Source organism: Oncorhynchus gorbuscha, linkage group LG17 (assembly GCF_021184085.1).
Source record: "Oncorhynchus gorbuscha isolate QuinsamMale2020 ecotype Even-year linkage group LG17, OgorEven_v1.0, whole genome shotgun sequence".
NCBI lineage: Eukaryota > Metazoa > Chordata > Actinopteri > Salmoniformes > Salmonidae > Oncorhynchus > Oncorhynchus gorbuscha.
Window position 1 is genome coordinate 52,011,001 of NC_060189.1, and position 15,562 is coordinate 52,026,562.

The 15,562-nt window shown below is 44.6% G+C and overlaps 2 protein-coding genes across 7 annotated transcripts in view; both read left to right on the forward strand.

Annotated features, from left to right (window-relative positions):
• LOC124001665 (zinc finger protein 213-like) overlaps positions 1-14,209 on the forward strand; it is a 30,006-nt gene extending 15,797 nt beyond the window's left edge. For 3 of the 5 annotated variants that reach the window (XM_046308656.1, XM_046308657.1, XM_046308658.1), the window contains 2 exons: positions 298-409; positions 4,337-5,707. In XM_046308656.1, coding sequence (XP_046164612.1) covers positions 298-409; positions 4,337-5,292 — 1,068 coding nt within the window. In that variant the 3' untranslated portion in view covers positions 5,293-5,707. Of the gene's footprint in view, positions 1-297; positions 410-4,336; positions 5,708-11,293; positions 11,788-12,194; positions 12,326-12,502 lie in introns of those variants that run through there. The other 2 variants (XM_046308660.1, XM_046308659.1) reach the window with 2 other exon arrangements.
• Positions 1-15,562, forward strand: part of LOC124001614 (gastrula zinc finger protein 5-1-like) — a 532,153-nt gene that overhangs the window by 366,167 nt on the left and 150,424 nt on the right. The gene's annotated exons all lie outside the window — the stretch shown is intronic.

Sequence of the window (15,562 nt, forward strand, 5' to 3'; positions counted from 1 at the left end):
TCTGATCTTGGATCAGCACTTCTATTCTGAGATTCTCTTCGGATATGGCCCCAGGTCTTGATTAATTTTGTTGTGTGGGACAAAATGAGTGTGGGACTATGCCTTTGAATTATCAAACCATTTTAATGAGCGTCATGTAATTAAATTAACTAATACATTTGCATAGTGTCAAAGCAACTAACATGTTTGCATAGTACTCATAGCAATCCCTCATTGCCCAATCAGAAGATGCCCCATAGCAGGGTGCGCATATCAGATTTCTTGATCCAACATCCTCTCACTCTGTATCTCTTACAGTCAGTAGACGTGGAGGATGGGAAGCCTGATCTGCTGCTAGTCAAAGAGGAGACAATAGAAGATGGACCAGAGAGCATTGATCTGCTGACTGGATTAAAGATGGGGGAGCAAGGTAAGGGAGAATTACATATAACCTCCATAGAGTAATAGATCTTCAATGGGAATAGTGATACATATAGCCTAGATACAAAATAGAATAGTGATGCAACTGGTTACTATTCTTTTATCAAATTAAATTAATACAACTTATGTTTGTATACAAAAACACACATTATAAAGTATGAACTTGACCAGTTAATTGACTCAAAATATGTATGAGTTTCCCTTCAGTCAGTCAACTTCGGTACAACATACTATGGGGATTCGCACTCTCGCGACTTTGGTTGAAAGATCTCACCTGACAGGGCCAATGAAATCCGTGCCTCGCTGGAAGCCCCGCCTTCCACAGGTGATAAGCATGAGGCACAGATTCCTTCCTTCAATTATTCTGCACTTCACCTCTGTGTGAACAGGAACGATTCACAATAATAAAACAAACAATTTTGAAAACGAGAATTATGTTGCGCCAACTAAACTGTCCCATAGTGGTAGAGTGTCCTCACCCTCTGTATGTTGTGTGCTTAGTTTGTATTTGTTCTCACAAGTTTTCTAATCACAAACAATTAGTTCATCTTCAATTTGCTGGAAGAAAATGATTAAAACGGTTAAGAAAGCGGCCGAGGCGACGATGTGTTCATTCACCCAGTCATGCAGTTATACTATTTCTCTGAAAGATGCTCAAGATTTATGTGTATTTTGTCTCGGCTTTGAACACGCTCAGGCGGCCCTCGCTTGAACCAGTCTGTGTGAGCATTGCCACATACTGTGTGCAAACTCCCTGGCAAGACGTCTCGCATTCTTGAGAAAGCTTGGATTTACAGATGGCAACTTTCCTTTCCCGGATGCCGGTATCTCGCCTGGGACTGAGGTGCAGGAAACAGAGAGAGATTAGGGGCTTTGGTGGAACTATCCTCCCAGCTAGGAGATAGTGAGCCGGCTGGTTTGTCTCCCATGATGACATACAGGACACAGGTTTCGGATAACAACATGGTGTTCTGGACGCTCCAGGAGTTTCTCGGAAGAGGACTTAGTTCCCGGACAGCCACCCCCTAACACTATGTGAGTAGCGGGGTAAACCCTGGTATCCAACGCGTTGTTCATAGAATTGTGCCACAGGGTGGCTATACATTTTGGAGTTGAAGTGGCCATGTTCACACCCGTGGCAAAGTCCAGGTTCGGTGGGAAGTATCAGCCCCCTGTGGTTGCCACAGTCAAGCACCACCTATCCCTGTTTCTGGATTTCGTCGAAGAATTGATGACAACCTGGTCCAACCCGCATTCAGCTCAGCTGATGCTGCATTGGTGTGCCCCCTTCATGGATCTGGAGGGGATGGATTGGGCGGGGCTGGCGCACACGCCTCCAGTCTATAGCAAGTTACCTGGCTACCTAGCCTGTTGGCTCACAAGGGTGTGGCTAATGCGGATCCTATGCTCCCTAACAAGCACTGTCGCTTTTCAGCTGCTCAGCTGGATAAGGTGTATTGCACAGAGGGGATGGCTGATCCCTGTTGTCTATAACTGTATTGCAGGTCTACTAGACAGAGTTGCTGCCGGAGCTTGGCATGGCTTTGGCTGCAGGAGTCCCACACCGAGCTCCTGGATGAGATTCGTGTTACGGCCAACTTCATTCTGTTCACGTCCCGGTGTACCGTTCTGGCACTCGGCAAGAGCAGGGGCGCTACTGTGGTGGCACACTGCCATCTTTGGCGTTTTCAGAAAGAGTGGGACAGACAAATGTACCTCTGATGCTGGGCCGGCTAAGCGGGCTGTCCCAGGGGCCCGGCCCAGCACCAGGTCCAATCGGCCTGATTGACAGGCACAACTCCAATCTGCCTGGCACAAGCGTCGCACCGCTTCCAGGGGCGACATGGGACTTTACAGGAGACTCGCTGCCTGATCTGCCCTGGATCATGCGAACAGTGATGTCAGGCTACAATTCATTGTACGAATCCCCCCCACGTTTTTGCGGCATCATCACGTCAACTGTTCCCCTGGCCTCTGCCAGTATTAACGAAGGAAATATCCTCCCTGCTCCAGAAACAGGCAGAACGAATGGTTCCTCTGTTGGAAGCCCAAGACAGCTGGTACAGTCTGTATTTACTGGTTTCGAAAAGGGACGGTGGTTTAAGCCCTATTCTAGACATGCTTGCCCTGAACAAGCATCTCAGAGTTCGCAAGTTCAAAATGCTCACAAACCAGCGGCTGTTACTGTCCATGTGTCCAGGCAATTGGTTCACCCACTGTCGGCATAAAGGATGCGTACTTTCGTCTGCCCATGTACCCCAGTCACATAAAGTTCCTGAGGTTCCATTACAAGGCGATAGCCTACACGTTTTTTGTACTCCCATTCGGCTTGTCTCTCTCGCCTCTCGTCTTTTCACAGGTGGTGGAGGCGGCTCTGGCACCCATCAGGGGCTGAGGGTGTTGGCCTACCTAGACAGTTGGCTGATAGCAGTCAAAAGGAACAAGCAGTGTTTCACACCGAGGCTAGTGCCCCATGTTCATTCTCTAGGTTTTATTGTAAACCAGAAAAAGAGCTTCCAGCTCTGCTTGACCCAATTTCGGTTGAGCAGCACAGTACGTTTTCACCAGTTCCTGCGCCTACTGGGGATGATGGCTTCTATGATGGTGGTCAGTCCCCTGGAACTATTATTAATGCAGCTGTTCCAGTGCTGGGTGCTAGCAACATGCTTGGAAGCATCTCGCCACCTAAACCAGTCAATTCCAGTGTCCCCGACATATATCTTCGGGCACTGGCCCAGTGGAGGGATCCCCAGCTACTGTCGCAAGGGGTTCTCATGGCCCAGGTGTTGTCCCGCAAGGTGGTCACAACAGACTCATCCCCCCCAAGGGTGGGGGCGCGCTGTGCGATGGGTTACTCAATTCGGAAAGAACGGATGGTGTCATAGTGGGGCGCAGGGCGCTCTCTAAACACTCTCTCCCACTGGGTTGTGAAGGCTATCCCCCTGGCATATAGCGGCAAGGGTTACCTAGCTGTGGCAGCTCCTACTTCACAAGGGGTCTGGCAGCATATTGGGCATTGTTTAAAAGGTTGACTGGAGGAGATATTTGTGCCGTGGCGAGTTGGGCATCACCACACATTTTTTTTCAAAGGTTTTAATCGCTTGGATTTCACTGCTCCAGTGTAGCCCACAATGTGCTTATGGCTGGGATGGGAAATAACTAGGCAGCACGCTGTCGGTGGTCTGCCATGAGCTGTTTTATTTAGTATCCGTTGGGGTCGGCTTATGGCGTGATTATAGTTCCCCATAGTATGCTATTCTGAATTGGACTGACTGAAAGGGAACGTAATGTTATGTCTATAATACTGTTCCCTGAAGTAGAGACATTAGGTACAACACCCATTTGGCCCTGTGCTGCCCATTCCTGGACTTGGTGAAGAGCGGTATTACATTTAGGGAATAAATCCAGTTTCACTCTTCCAGGGAACAGTAGTTCTAGTCATACCATTGTGTTTTCTCTGGCATGTTTGTAAAGTCTTGTTAGCGGTTGATGTTATTCTTCAATAACACAAACTCCAAAGCAAATCAGGGAGAAAAATAGGTTTATTCAAAGAGGACCAATCATAATGTTATGCTGGGAGGTAGATGTTCAGTCTCCCCTGTCCTCAGCTTTTCTCCACAGAACAAAGGAACAGGATGCCATTCATAACCCTCCACCCTAGCATGCGGTTGACCAATCAGAAGTCCTTGCAGTACAACTGGGCCAATGGCCAAATAACAAGTATCCTGCTCCAGACTCAATGTACAGACCAATGAAAACGTGGCACTCGTAGCACTGAGTGCAGGACTGACATTCCACAGATTCTAAACAGCTGTTGAACTGAAGACCAACTATTTACTCTCGTCCTCGCATCCTCTGTGTTGTGTATTTATCTTCTAAATATTCTTATAGTCTGTTTTGTTACCTCTTCCTGCAGGTGGTTGGCTGGAGGTTAACAGAGGAGACTGGGTGGCCATTTTGGATTGCCAGACCGGTGCAGTGAAGGGCCCAGGGGAGAACGTCACTGAGCAGGCCAGATCCAGTAGCGACATAGTCGAGGTCTGTGGATGGGACAGCGTCCGCAACTCTGGGCCTGGGATCAACACTGTTAACCACAACCAGAAACAAACAGCTGAACACAAAACCACAACTGAACTTAGTCTCCATGACAACAGACTGGCTGAGACGACAGCGAGGCGTAGATTTGGTCTGCAGGGACGGGGAGGTGTCCGTATGCGGTTGGAGAGAACAGACACAGACTCGGTTAGCAATGCTCCGTCCTGCTTCTATAGTTGTGAATCAGAGAGACTGATGGCGCCTCAGGTTAACCCCCTAACAGATGCTGCCTTCAGCCTGCCTTCTATAGGATCTATCAACTGGAACATGGACCCTGTAACAACACAGACACTCCCTGGCCTTCATCCTCCTCACACTCTTCTAATGTTAAACCAGACCTCAGACAATTCTTCAACACTAAATGGCTACACAAGCCCATTGACAAATGACAGTAGTAGAGACGGAATCAGTAAAGAAAAGCGATTCCCGTGTTCTTTCTGTGGGAAAGCTTTCAGTTTCCCCAAACAGGTGGAGATCCACCAGAGGATACACACGGGGGAGAAGCCATTCGGCTGTCACCTGTGCCGTGCCCGTTTCTCCCGATCGACCCACCTGAAGAGGCATCAGAGGGTCCACACAGGAGAGAAACCCTACAGCTGCCCCCAGTGTGAGAAGAGGTTCTCCCACCAGCACAATATGAAAGTGCACCTGAAGGTCCACACGGGAGAGGCCGTTCGCCTGTACGCACTGCGGGAAGAGGTTCTCAGAGAGGAGACACGTCAGGATACACCAGCAGAAAATGCACAAGACCCAAGTCTACCGTATAGGGACATGTAATGTAGTAGAAGCATTTTGCTACACCTGCAATAACATTGCTAAACACGCATGTGACCAATGTAATTTGATTTGATTATTTAGTGCTAGTTAGTTTGGGATGTAGTAGGGAACCGGATGAGGTAAACTGAGGAAATGAGTGTGATGAGGCAGAGTAGATATGGTGTCTGTAAAAGTGCTTCGCTGATGTAAAGTGATAACCTTGTCCTGTTTTTGTGCAATGTAATGTTTTATCCTTTTCCAAAGTATTCTAAAGTGTATTTTATTAAAGCGAGGGTGCTAGATGTATGGTAAGTGTTACCATAGTGAGAACAGTTATTAAACTTGCCATACGTATCATTTTGTGCAATAAAAGTACTGAACTTCACGTTATGAGTGTAGGACTATTTGGTTTACGTTAAATACAACATTAACTCTGTGCTGACTTACTTGGTTATTTTTGTATCATTGTAGGGATTGAGTTTCCCTTCTCTCAGTCGAACCGAAACATACACTGCTCAAAAAATAAAGGGAACACTTAAACAACACAATGTAACTTCAAGTCAATCACACTTCTGTGAAATCAAACTGTCCACTTAGGAAGCAACACTGATAGACAATACATTTCAAATGCTTTGTGCAAATGGAATAGACAACAGGTTGAAATTATAGGCAATTAGCAAGACACCCCCAATAAAGGAGTGGGTCTGCAGGTGGGGACAACAGACCACTTCTCAGTTCCTATGCTTCCTGGCTGATGTTTTGGTCACTTTTGAATGCTGGCGGTGCTTTCACTCTAGTGGTAGCATGAGACGGAGTCTACAACCCACACAAGTGGCTCTGGTGGTGCAGCTCACCTAGGATGGCACATCAATGCGAGATGTGGCAAGAAAGTTTGCTGTGTCTGTCAGTGTAGTGTCCAGAGCATGGAGGCGCTACCAGGAGACAGGCCAGTACATCAGGAGACGTGGAGGAGGCCGTAGAAGGGCAACAACCCAGCAGCAGGACCGCTACCTCCACCTTTGTGCAAGGAGGAGCAGAAGGAGCACTGCCAGAGCCCTGCAAAATGACCTCCAGCAGGCCACAAATGTGTATGTGTCTGCTCAAACGGTGAGAAACAGACTCCATGAGGGTGGTATGAGGGCCCGACGTCCACAGGTGGGGGTTGTGCTTACAGCCCAACACCATGCAGGACATTTGGCATTTGCCAGAGAACACCAAGATTGGTAAATTCGCCACTGGCGCCCTGTGCTCTTCACAGATGAAAGCAGGTTCACACTGAGCACGTGTGACAGACATGACAGTCTGAAGACGCCGTGGAGAACGTTCTGCTGCCTGCAACATCCTCCAGCATGACTGGTTTGGCGGTGGGTCAGTCATGGTGTGGGGTGGCATTTCTTTGGGGGGCCGCACAGCCCTCCATGTGCTCGCCAGAGGTAGCCTGACTGCCATTCGGTACCGAGATGAGATCCTCAGACCCCTTGTGAGACCATATGCTGGGGCGGTTGGCCCTGGGTTCCTCCTAATGCAAGACAATGCTATACCTCATGTGGCTGGAGTGTGTCAGCAGTTCCTGCAAGAGGAAGGCATTGATGCAATGGACTGGCCCGCCCGTTCCCCAGACCTGAATCCAATTGAGCACATCTGGGACATCATGTCTCGCCCCATCCACCAACGCCACGTTGCACCACAGACTGTCCAGGAGTTGGCAGATGCTTTAGTCCAGGTCTGGGAGGAGGTCCCTCAGGAGACCATCCGCCACCTCATCAGGAGCATGCCCAGGCGTTGTAGGGAGGTCATACAGGTACGTGGAGGCCACACACACTGCTGAGCCTCATTTGGACTTGTTTTAATGACATTAAATCAAAGTTGGATCAGCCTGTAGTGTGGTTTTCCACTTTAATTTTGAGTGTGACTCCAAATCCAGACCTCCATGGGTTGATAAATTTGATTTCCATTGATAATTTTTGTGTGATTTTGTTGTCAGCACATTCAACTGTGTAAAGAAAAATGTATTTAATAAGAATATTTCATTCATTCAGATCTAGGATGTGTTATTTTAGTGTTCCCTTTATTTTTTTGAACAGTGTATTTAATTCATATGAACACGAAAGTTACCTAGCCTCCAACACAGCACACAATCCCAACAACACCCACAACAATGTCTAGAGGGAGCTCAAAGACTAATAATTTGCAAATAAATTCATTAAAAATCCTACAATGTGATTTTCTGGATTTTTTTTCTCATTTTGTCTTTCATAGTTGAAATGTACCTATGATGAAAATTACAGGCCTCTCATCTTTTTAAGTGGGAGAACTTGCACAATTGGTGGCTGACTAAATACTTTTACTTTTTTGCCCCACTGTACATGTGAAGTGTCTTTGGGTAATTAACCACATACCCCTTATTAACACTTTGTTAGCTTGTCATTTGAAACAGGCCTAAACAAATACCCTGTTTTTACAGAGACCGTAAACCTAGGCTATAACAAAGACTGTTGAATATTTACCTTACTGAGGTGATGTCGATGAAGACTTTTACTCAAGTAATTGTGAGAACAACACAACATATCGCATGACTCCAAGTTTACTTCGAAATATTATTATATCAATATTTGCGCATGAAGGCATTTCCACCTCCATTTCTCATATTTATTTACCTGACGCAAAAAGATCCCACCGTGTTGGAACAAATAAATTGTCTGTCAGCATTAATAAAATTGTATCAGCATGTCATGTTCCCATCAGCCCTGTCGTTTCCTTTTTTCATGCGTCAGGTAATTAATCTGCATGAAATGGTTGGATGGAAACATGGTTATTGATTAATTTCTCAGAAGAGGGGGAAAAAAACATCAACAAATTCAGTAATACAGGATTAAGAAACAATAATCCATGCCGTAACTCCATACTACTTGTAAGACATAGAGAACTGATAATGTATACCTACCTGGTCTCAGAGCATTTTGTATTATTCTGTAAGTAAATCCGAGACACTCCATTTAGTATGATATGTTACGTTTGTTATGGTTACATACGACAGATGGTTACTTAAGGCAATGGGTGGGCATATAACCAGAACGTCTAGCAACCCAAAGGTTGTGAATTCGAATATTATCACAGACAACTTTAGCATTTGAGCTAATTAGCAACTTTTCAACTACTTAATTTTTTTTTGCTACTTTTCAACTACTTAGCATGTTAGCAAACCCTTTCCCTAACCTTTTAACCTAACTCATAAACGTACCCCTAACCCCTCGCCTAGCTAACATTACCTAACGTAATACAGCTAGCCAAAATTTGTAACAGAGTGTATCATACATTTTGCAAATTCGTAACATATTGTACGTTTAGGAAATTCGTAACATGTACACTACTGGTCAAAATTTTTAGAACACCTACTCATTGAAGGGTTTTTCTTTATTTTTAGTATTTTCTACATTGTAGAATAATAGTGAAGACATTAAAACTATTATATAACACATATGGAATCATGTAGTAAACAGAAAAGTGTTAAACAAATCAAAACGTATTTTATATTTGAGATTCTTCAAAGTAGCTTCCCTTTGCCTTGATGACAGCTTTGCACACTCTTGGCATTCTCTCAACCAGCTTCACCTGGAATGATTTTCCAATAGTCTTGAAGGAGTTCCCACATATGCTGAGCACTTGTTGACTGCTTTTCCTTCACTCTGCGATCCGACTCATCCCAAACCATCTCAATTTGGTTGAGGTTGGGGGATTGTGGAGGCCAGGTCATCTGATGCAGCACTCCATTATTCTCCTTCTTGGTAAAAAAAGCCCTTACACAGCTTGGAGGTGTGTTTTGGGTCATTGTCCTGTTGAAAAAAAAATGGTAGTCCCACCAAGCCCAAACCAGATGGGATGGCATATCACTGCAGAATGATGTGGTAGCCATGCTGATTAAGTGTGCCTTGAATCCTAAATAAATCACAGACACTGTCACCAGCAAAGCACCCCCACACCATAACACCTCCTCCTCCATGCTTTACGGTGGGAAATACACATGCGGAGAACATCCGTTCACACACACTGCATCTCACATAGACACGGCAGTTGGAACCAAAAAATCTTACATTTTGACTCCATGCCAAAGGACAAATTTCCACCAGTCTAATGTCCATTGCTTGTGTTTCTTGGCCCAAGCAAGTCTCTTCTTATTATTGGTGTCCTTTAGTAGTGGTTTCTTTGCAGCAATTCGACCATGAAGGCCTGATTCACACAGTCTCCTCTGAACAGTTGATGTTGAGATGTGTCGGTTACTTGAACTCTGTGAAGCATTTATTTGGGCTGCAATGTCTGAGGCTGGTAACTCGAAAGAACCTATCCTCTGCAGCAGAGGTAACTCTGGGTCTTCCATTCCTGTGGCGGTCCTCATGAGAGCCAGTTTCATCATAGCGCTTGATGGTTTTTGTGACTGCACTTGAAACTTTCAAAGTTCTTGAAATTGTCCGTATTGACTGACCTTCATATCTTAAAGTAATGATAGACTGTCATTTTCTTTGCTTATTTGAGCTGTTCTTGCCATAATATGGACTTGGTCTTTTACCAAATAGGGCTATCTTCTGTATGTCCCCCTACTTTGTCACAACACAGCTGATTGGCTCAAATGCAATTAAGAAGGAAAGAAATTCCACAAATGAACTTTTAATTAAACACATCTGTTACTTGAAATGCATTCCAGGTGACTACCTCATGAAGCTGGTTGAGAGAATGCCAAGATGTGTGCAGAGCTGTCATCAAGGCAAAGGGTGGCTATTTGAAGAATATAAAATCTATTTTGATTTGATGAACACTTTTTTGGTTACTACATGATTCCATATGTGTTATTTCATAGTTTTGTCTTCACTGTTATTCTACAATGTAGAAAATAGTACAAATAAAGAAAAACCCTTGAATTAATGTTTTAAAACTCTTGACCGGTAGTGTATGTTTTTGCAAATTCATAACATGTCATTCATAACATATCATACGAAATGGGTGATGGAAATCCACACATGAATACATCCCATAAGAAACGTAACGATTTACGTACAGTGCGAGTAGGCTAGTGAGTCTACATGATGAGATTATTGTGGATAAGAGCCAGAATATTGTGCACTTTCACCACCCTGTGAAGTTCAGTATAATTTATTTAATCTGTAGTTTAATAAACTGCATGGAGTCGTAGTGGGAAAACCACACACCATATCATCGCGTGACTCCAAATTTACTTCGTTAAGATAGTTATTATATTAATATTTGCGCATAAAGTTGTTTCCACCGCATTTCCTAGTATAATTAATTTTAATGACACAAAAATATACCATGTTAAACGAACAAATGATCTGTCGGTAATTGTACAATTGTGCCGAAACTTCCTGTTTCCATCACAGCTGTTGTGATTTTTTTTTATGGTAGGATTTTACTCGCATACAACTGTGGAGGGAAACGTGGTTAGAGTTATAAAAAAGTTTGGTTCAAATTGGATGTTAGGTACTATGTTTATTGAATATTATATGAGCCCTATACATTAAAATGGCCAATTTGGGTGCCATCAATTGCTTTAATCTCAAATGATATTTCATCAAAATAACGTTTCCAACTACAGAAACGATTTCAGGACAGCCTAAAATGGCTTGCTGAAATGACATGGAACGACCCCTGAGATCATATCAGTCTAAGTTAATATGACCTTTATGAATTATGAAGTCTTTATGTGCGTGCATGGATTGCATAAATCTTTTAACGTCTCAAATGCTTCAGAATTCACAAAAAGTTACGTTGGCTGGTGAAGAATATCTCATAGAAGACGTATAAGATCTCCTAAACCTGTGTTTACCACGAACATGATGTTTTTTTCGCGTTTATCCAAAACTCCTACACTTTCACCTTGGGCTTTGACCAACATGGCTGAATGTGTGCTTGCAGAAAGACGCCATTATGTAATAACCAGTACAGTACTTCAAAGAACAGCGAGCGTACGTTTCACTTTAACCACACCCTTTCAGCTATTACGCTAACCAATAAGATCCTTTCTCTTTAGTGTAAACGGAAGAGAACAGTAACCAATAACAATTTCCATGTTAGCGTTTTTACTGTTGTTATTTAGACCTGTATTAACACCCTGGAACTCAAAATATGATTAATAATTTCCCCAGGTAATGTTTGATTCGCGTTGGAAATAGGACTTGGTGGATAGATGTTATCTAGGTAACGCTAGCTAGTAGCTGTTAACAATGGCTAACTGTATGGTTTTTCACACTCAATTAGCCTCCATCATGGAGGTGCTAGCGAATTCAGCCGTTGCAGAGATCTGTAAACTCGTAGACGACGACTATGCAGTGTTTCGTTTGGAAATAACTCAAAGCCAGAAAGAAAACAGGTCATTGCGGAGAAAACTGCAGCTACTGGAAATGAAGGTGGCACGGGATCGCGCAGAGAGGACAATGCGAGAGCGCGTTCTCGCCAGTCGTCCCAGTAGTGACAAGTCCCTCGACCGATACAGAGGAATGGCAAGAGGTACATTTTGCAGATGGCAGGGGTTATCGCCCCTTTCCCCTCGGTGCATGTGTTCAGATGTGTTACCTAGAATTGGGTCTTGTAACATTTTTCGATAGTATCCAATACTTCCCTTGATTATCTAGCTTTTATTTTACCAGGTAGGTCAATTAAGAACAAATTATTCTTGCACAAAGACAATATCATATTCTAACCAGATTCTTGATTTACTGAGTTTCCAATTATCATACTCAATTAAAATAATGTGATGCATGGAACATAATCAATCCATCAATAGTATATCTTGACTTTATGAGAAGTGTTACTTTACATCCTTTCCAATTGTAGACCGTGTTCAATATAGTGTTGAGCATTCACAGTACCTAACTTAACCACCCCTTTTTCCCCAATCACTCTCTCTCTCTCAGGTGAAGGACATCTCACTGGGGGCCACAAGAGCTTTGTGAAGCCAGCGGAACACAATGCGTGTAGAGATGACCAACCCATAGCTGTAGATGAGGGGAGTGGATCCTCAACCCAGCATGTTATCGTGATCGAGGTTTGTGTCATAGTGTGACATTGAAAATGACAGTCTGTCAAATGTTGCCCGTTTATTTCAGAAAGGCTCCCTCAACTATTAATTTGCTTACATGTACATCCTCAGGATGTGAGAGCCCTACGACATTGTTATCCAATTCCACTGTACCGGTAATAACCTTCTCTCTTTTTGTGTCAGTCGGCAGAGGCTGCAGGACCTGGGGTCAAGCAGGAGAAGACTGAAGGAGAGGAGAACTCAAGACACAGCAGAGACATCCAGACTGGTACAGCAGCAGGAGTGGCGCTCCCTGTAGCCACGGAGGACCTCACCACCTCCGTCGCACCGCAGGTCAGGACCCGACACAGCATCATGGAGGTCAGTGGAACGCCGAACGCCATCCTCAAGTCAGCGACAGACACAGAGACTTTAACTGTAACACACAGGCTCTTACGCACAGGATCTGACCACAGATCAGACCCAGAGAGACTGGGGCTGGGGCCACTGGGTTGTCCTCCTGCTCCTGGCTCAGAATACCTACCAGTATTTTACCAGAGCCAGAGAATGGTTCATTCTTGTGGAGATGGTGACACGTTAGACACTGGCAGTGATGATCTGTCTTGTTCTTACACAACAGAGATGGACCCTGGCAACATGCCCTTGGGTTTAGAGACACAGACTGATCTGTCTAGTGGGGACTGGAACCAGTACAGTAGTAGCGTATACTCTGAAGGGTGCCTAGATAAGAAAGGGGAGGTTATAGTCGTAGATGAGGTGACTGTGAAAGTGGAGGGCGACACTCCTCTGACATGGAATGTAGACGAGACTCCCTCAGGAGAAGGACACTCACAAGGTAGAGATTTCTTAGATTATAGGGAAAGCTTAGAGACAAATCCAAATGTCACGACCCACTCCCCTTGCTCCCAGAAGGTGGAGATCCACCAGAGGGTCCACACAGGGGTGAAATCCTTCAGTTGTACCCAGTGTCACATGCGCTTCGCCCAGGCTGGTGACCTGAAGAGGCACCAGAGGGTCCACACAGGGGTGAAACCCTTCAGCTGTACCCAGTGTCACATGAGCTTTGCCCAGGCTGGCAACCTGAAGAGGCACCAGAGGGTCCACACAGGGGAGAAACCCTACAGCTGCCCACAGTGTGAGAAAAGGTTCTCCCGCCAGCACCAGCTGAAGATGCACCTGAAGGTCCACACGGGAGAAAGGCCATTTGCTTGTACGCATTGTAGTAAGAGTTTTTCAGAGAGGAGCTACCTCAGGATACACCAGCAGAAAAACCATTCTACTCTATAGTATAGAAAGTAACCATTCCACCCGATAGCTTCTGACGTTTAGATCAAACCCTGAATTGAAGACAAAGATTCATTTTCATTGTTGTCAGCAGAAAATACCCATAGATGGGTTTGGAAAAACAAGAGTAACACATTTCAGTGTTTAATATTTCTGGGTAGAATATTGCATCCAGACATTATGTGATTATATAAGGCATACAGTTTATAACCCTAAAAAGTCTGTTACATATTGTGTTTGTACTGTGTAGGTCAGGGATCTCTTGTAGGTTTTCGCTCCAACCCTACTTATATCGAGCCTAGTTCAGCTTATCAACCAACTAATTATTAGCATCAATTGCGCTAGATTAGGGTTGGAGTGAACCTACAGGACGATAGCTCTCCAGGAACAGGGTTGGAGAGTCCTGGTGTAGGCTATATGATGTTCACAAATGCCGATTTCATGACTTCCATTCAACTACTTCATTTTTCCCCAAGACACTTTTAATGAGAAAATGTATGCAGTTTATCAAGTTCATGCAGATTTTTAGTTGAGACATGTATTTGTGGTTTTCATATGGAGTATTTAGAACTTGTTTGTTTAATAAACACAAAATGGGACTTTTAATTCTAAGACTTTCATTATTCTTTTGAGCCAGTTCTTCTGAAAGTAGCCCACGAGCCAAAAGTGGTCCCTGAAAATTGCGTACTACCCCACATGACCTAAATTACGTGGACACCTGCTCGTCGAACATCTCATTCCAAAAACATGGGCATTAATATGGACTTGGTCCCGTCTTTGCTACTATAACAGCCTCCACTCTTCTGGGAAGGCTTTCCATGTTGGAATATTGCTGCGGGGACTTAATTCCATTCAGCCGCAAGCATTAGTGAAGTCAGGCACTGATGTTGAGGTCAGGACTCTGTGCAGGCCAGTCAAGTTCTTCCACCCCGATCTTAACAAACCATTTCTGTATGGATCTCGCTTTGTCATGCTGAAATAGGGAAGGGCCTTTCCCAAACTGTTGCCACAAATTTGGAAGCGTCTAGAATGTTATTGTATGCTGTAGTAGCATTAAGATTTCCCTTCACCAGAACTAAGGGGCCTAGCCCGAACCATGAACAACAGCCCCAGACCATTAATCCTCCACCAAACTTTACAGTAAGCACTATGCATTGGGGCAGGTAGCGTTCTCCTAGCATCCGCCAAAACCCAGATTCGTTCGTTCGACTGTCAGATGGTGAAGTGTGATTCATCACTCCAGAGAACGCATTTCCACTGCTCCAGAGTCTAATGGCGGCGAGCTTTACACCACTCCAGCCAACGCTTGGCATTGCAAATTGTGATCTTAGGCTTGTGTGGGGCTGCTCGGCCACCGGAACCCATTTCACGAAGCTCCCAACAAACAGTTATTGTGCTGATGTTGCTTCCAGGGGCAGTTTGGAAGTCATTAGTGAGTGTTTGCAACCGAGTACAGACAATATTTACGTGCTTCAGCGGTCCCGTTCTGTGAGCTTGTGTGGCCTACAACTTCTCGGCTGAGCCGTTGTTGCTCCTAAATGTTTCCACTTCACAATAACAGCACTTACAGTTGACAGGGGCAGCTCTAACAGGGCAGAAATTTGACGAACTGACTGGTTGGAAAGGTGGCATCCTATGACGGTGCCAAAATAAAAGTCACTGAGCTCTTCAGTAACGCCATTCCACTGCCAATGTTTGTTTACGGAGATTACATGGCTGCGTGCTTGATTTTATACACCTGTCAGCAACGGGTGTGCCTGAAATAGCCAAATCCACTCATTTGAAGGGGTGTCCACATACTTTTTTATATATAGTGTATGTTCAATTCATGTCATTGCTCTCTCTCTTGCTCTGCTGTGTGTGATTCTTGCTAGCTATCACTCAAACGTCGAGGGGGTGAATGTCATTGGCTGGAACTCGAATTGCTAGGGGGCTGGTCCACGTGGGGAGAAATGTAGG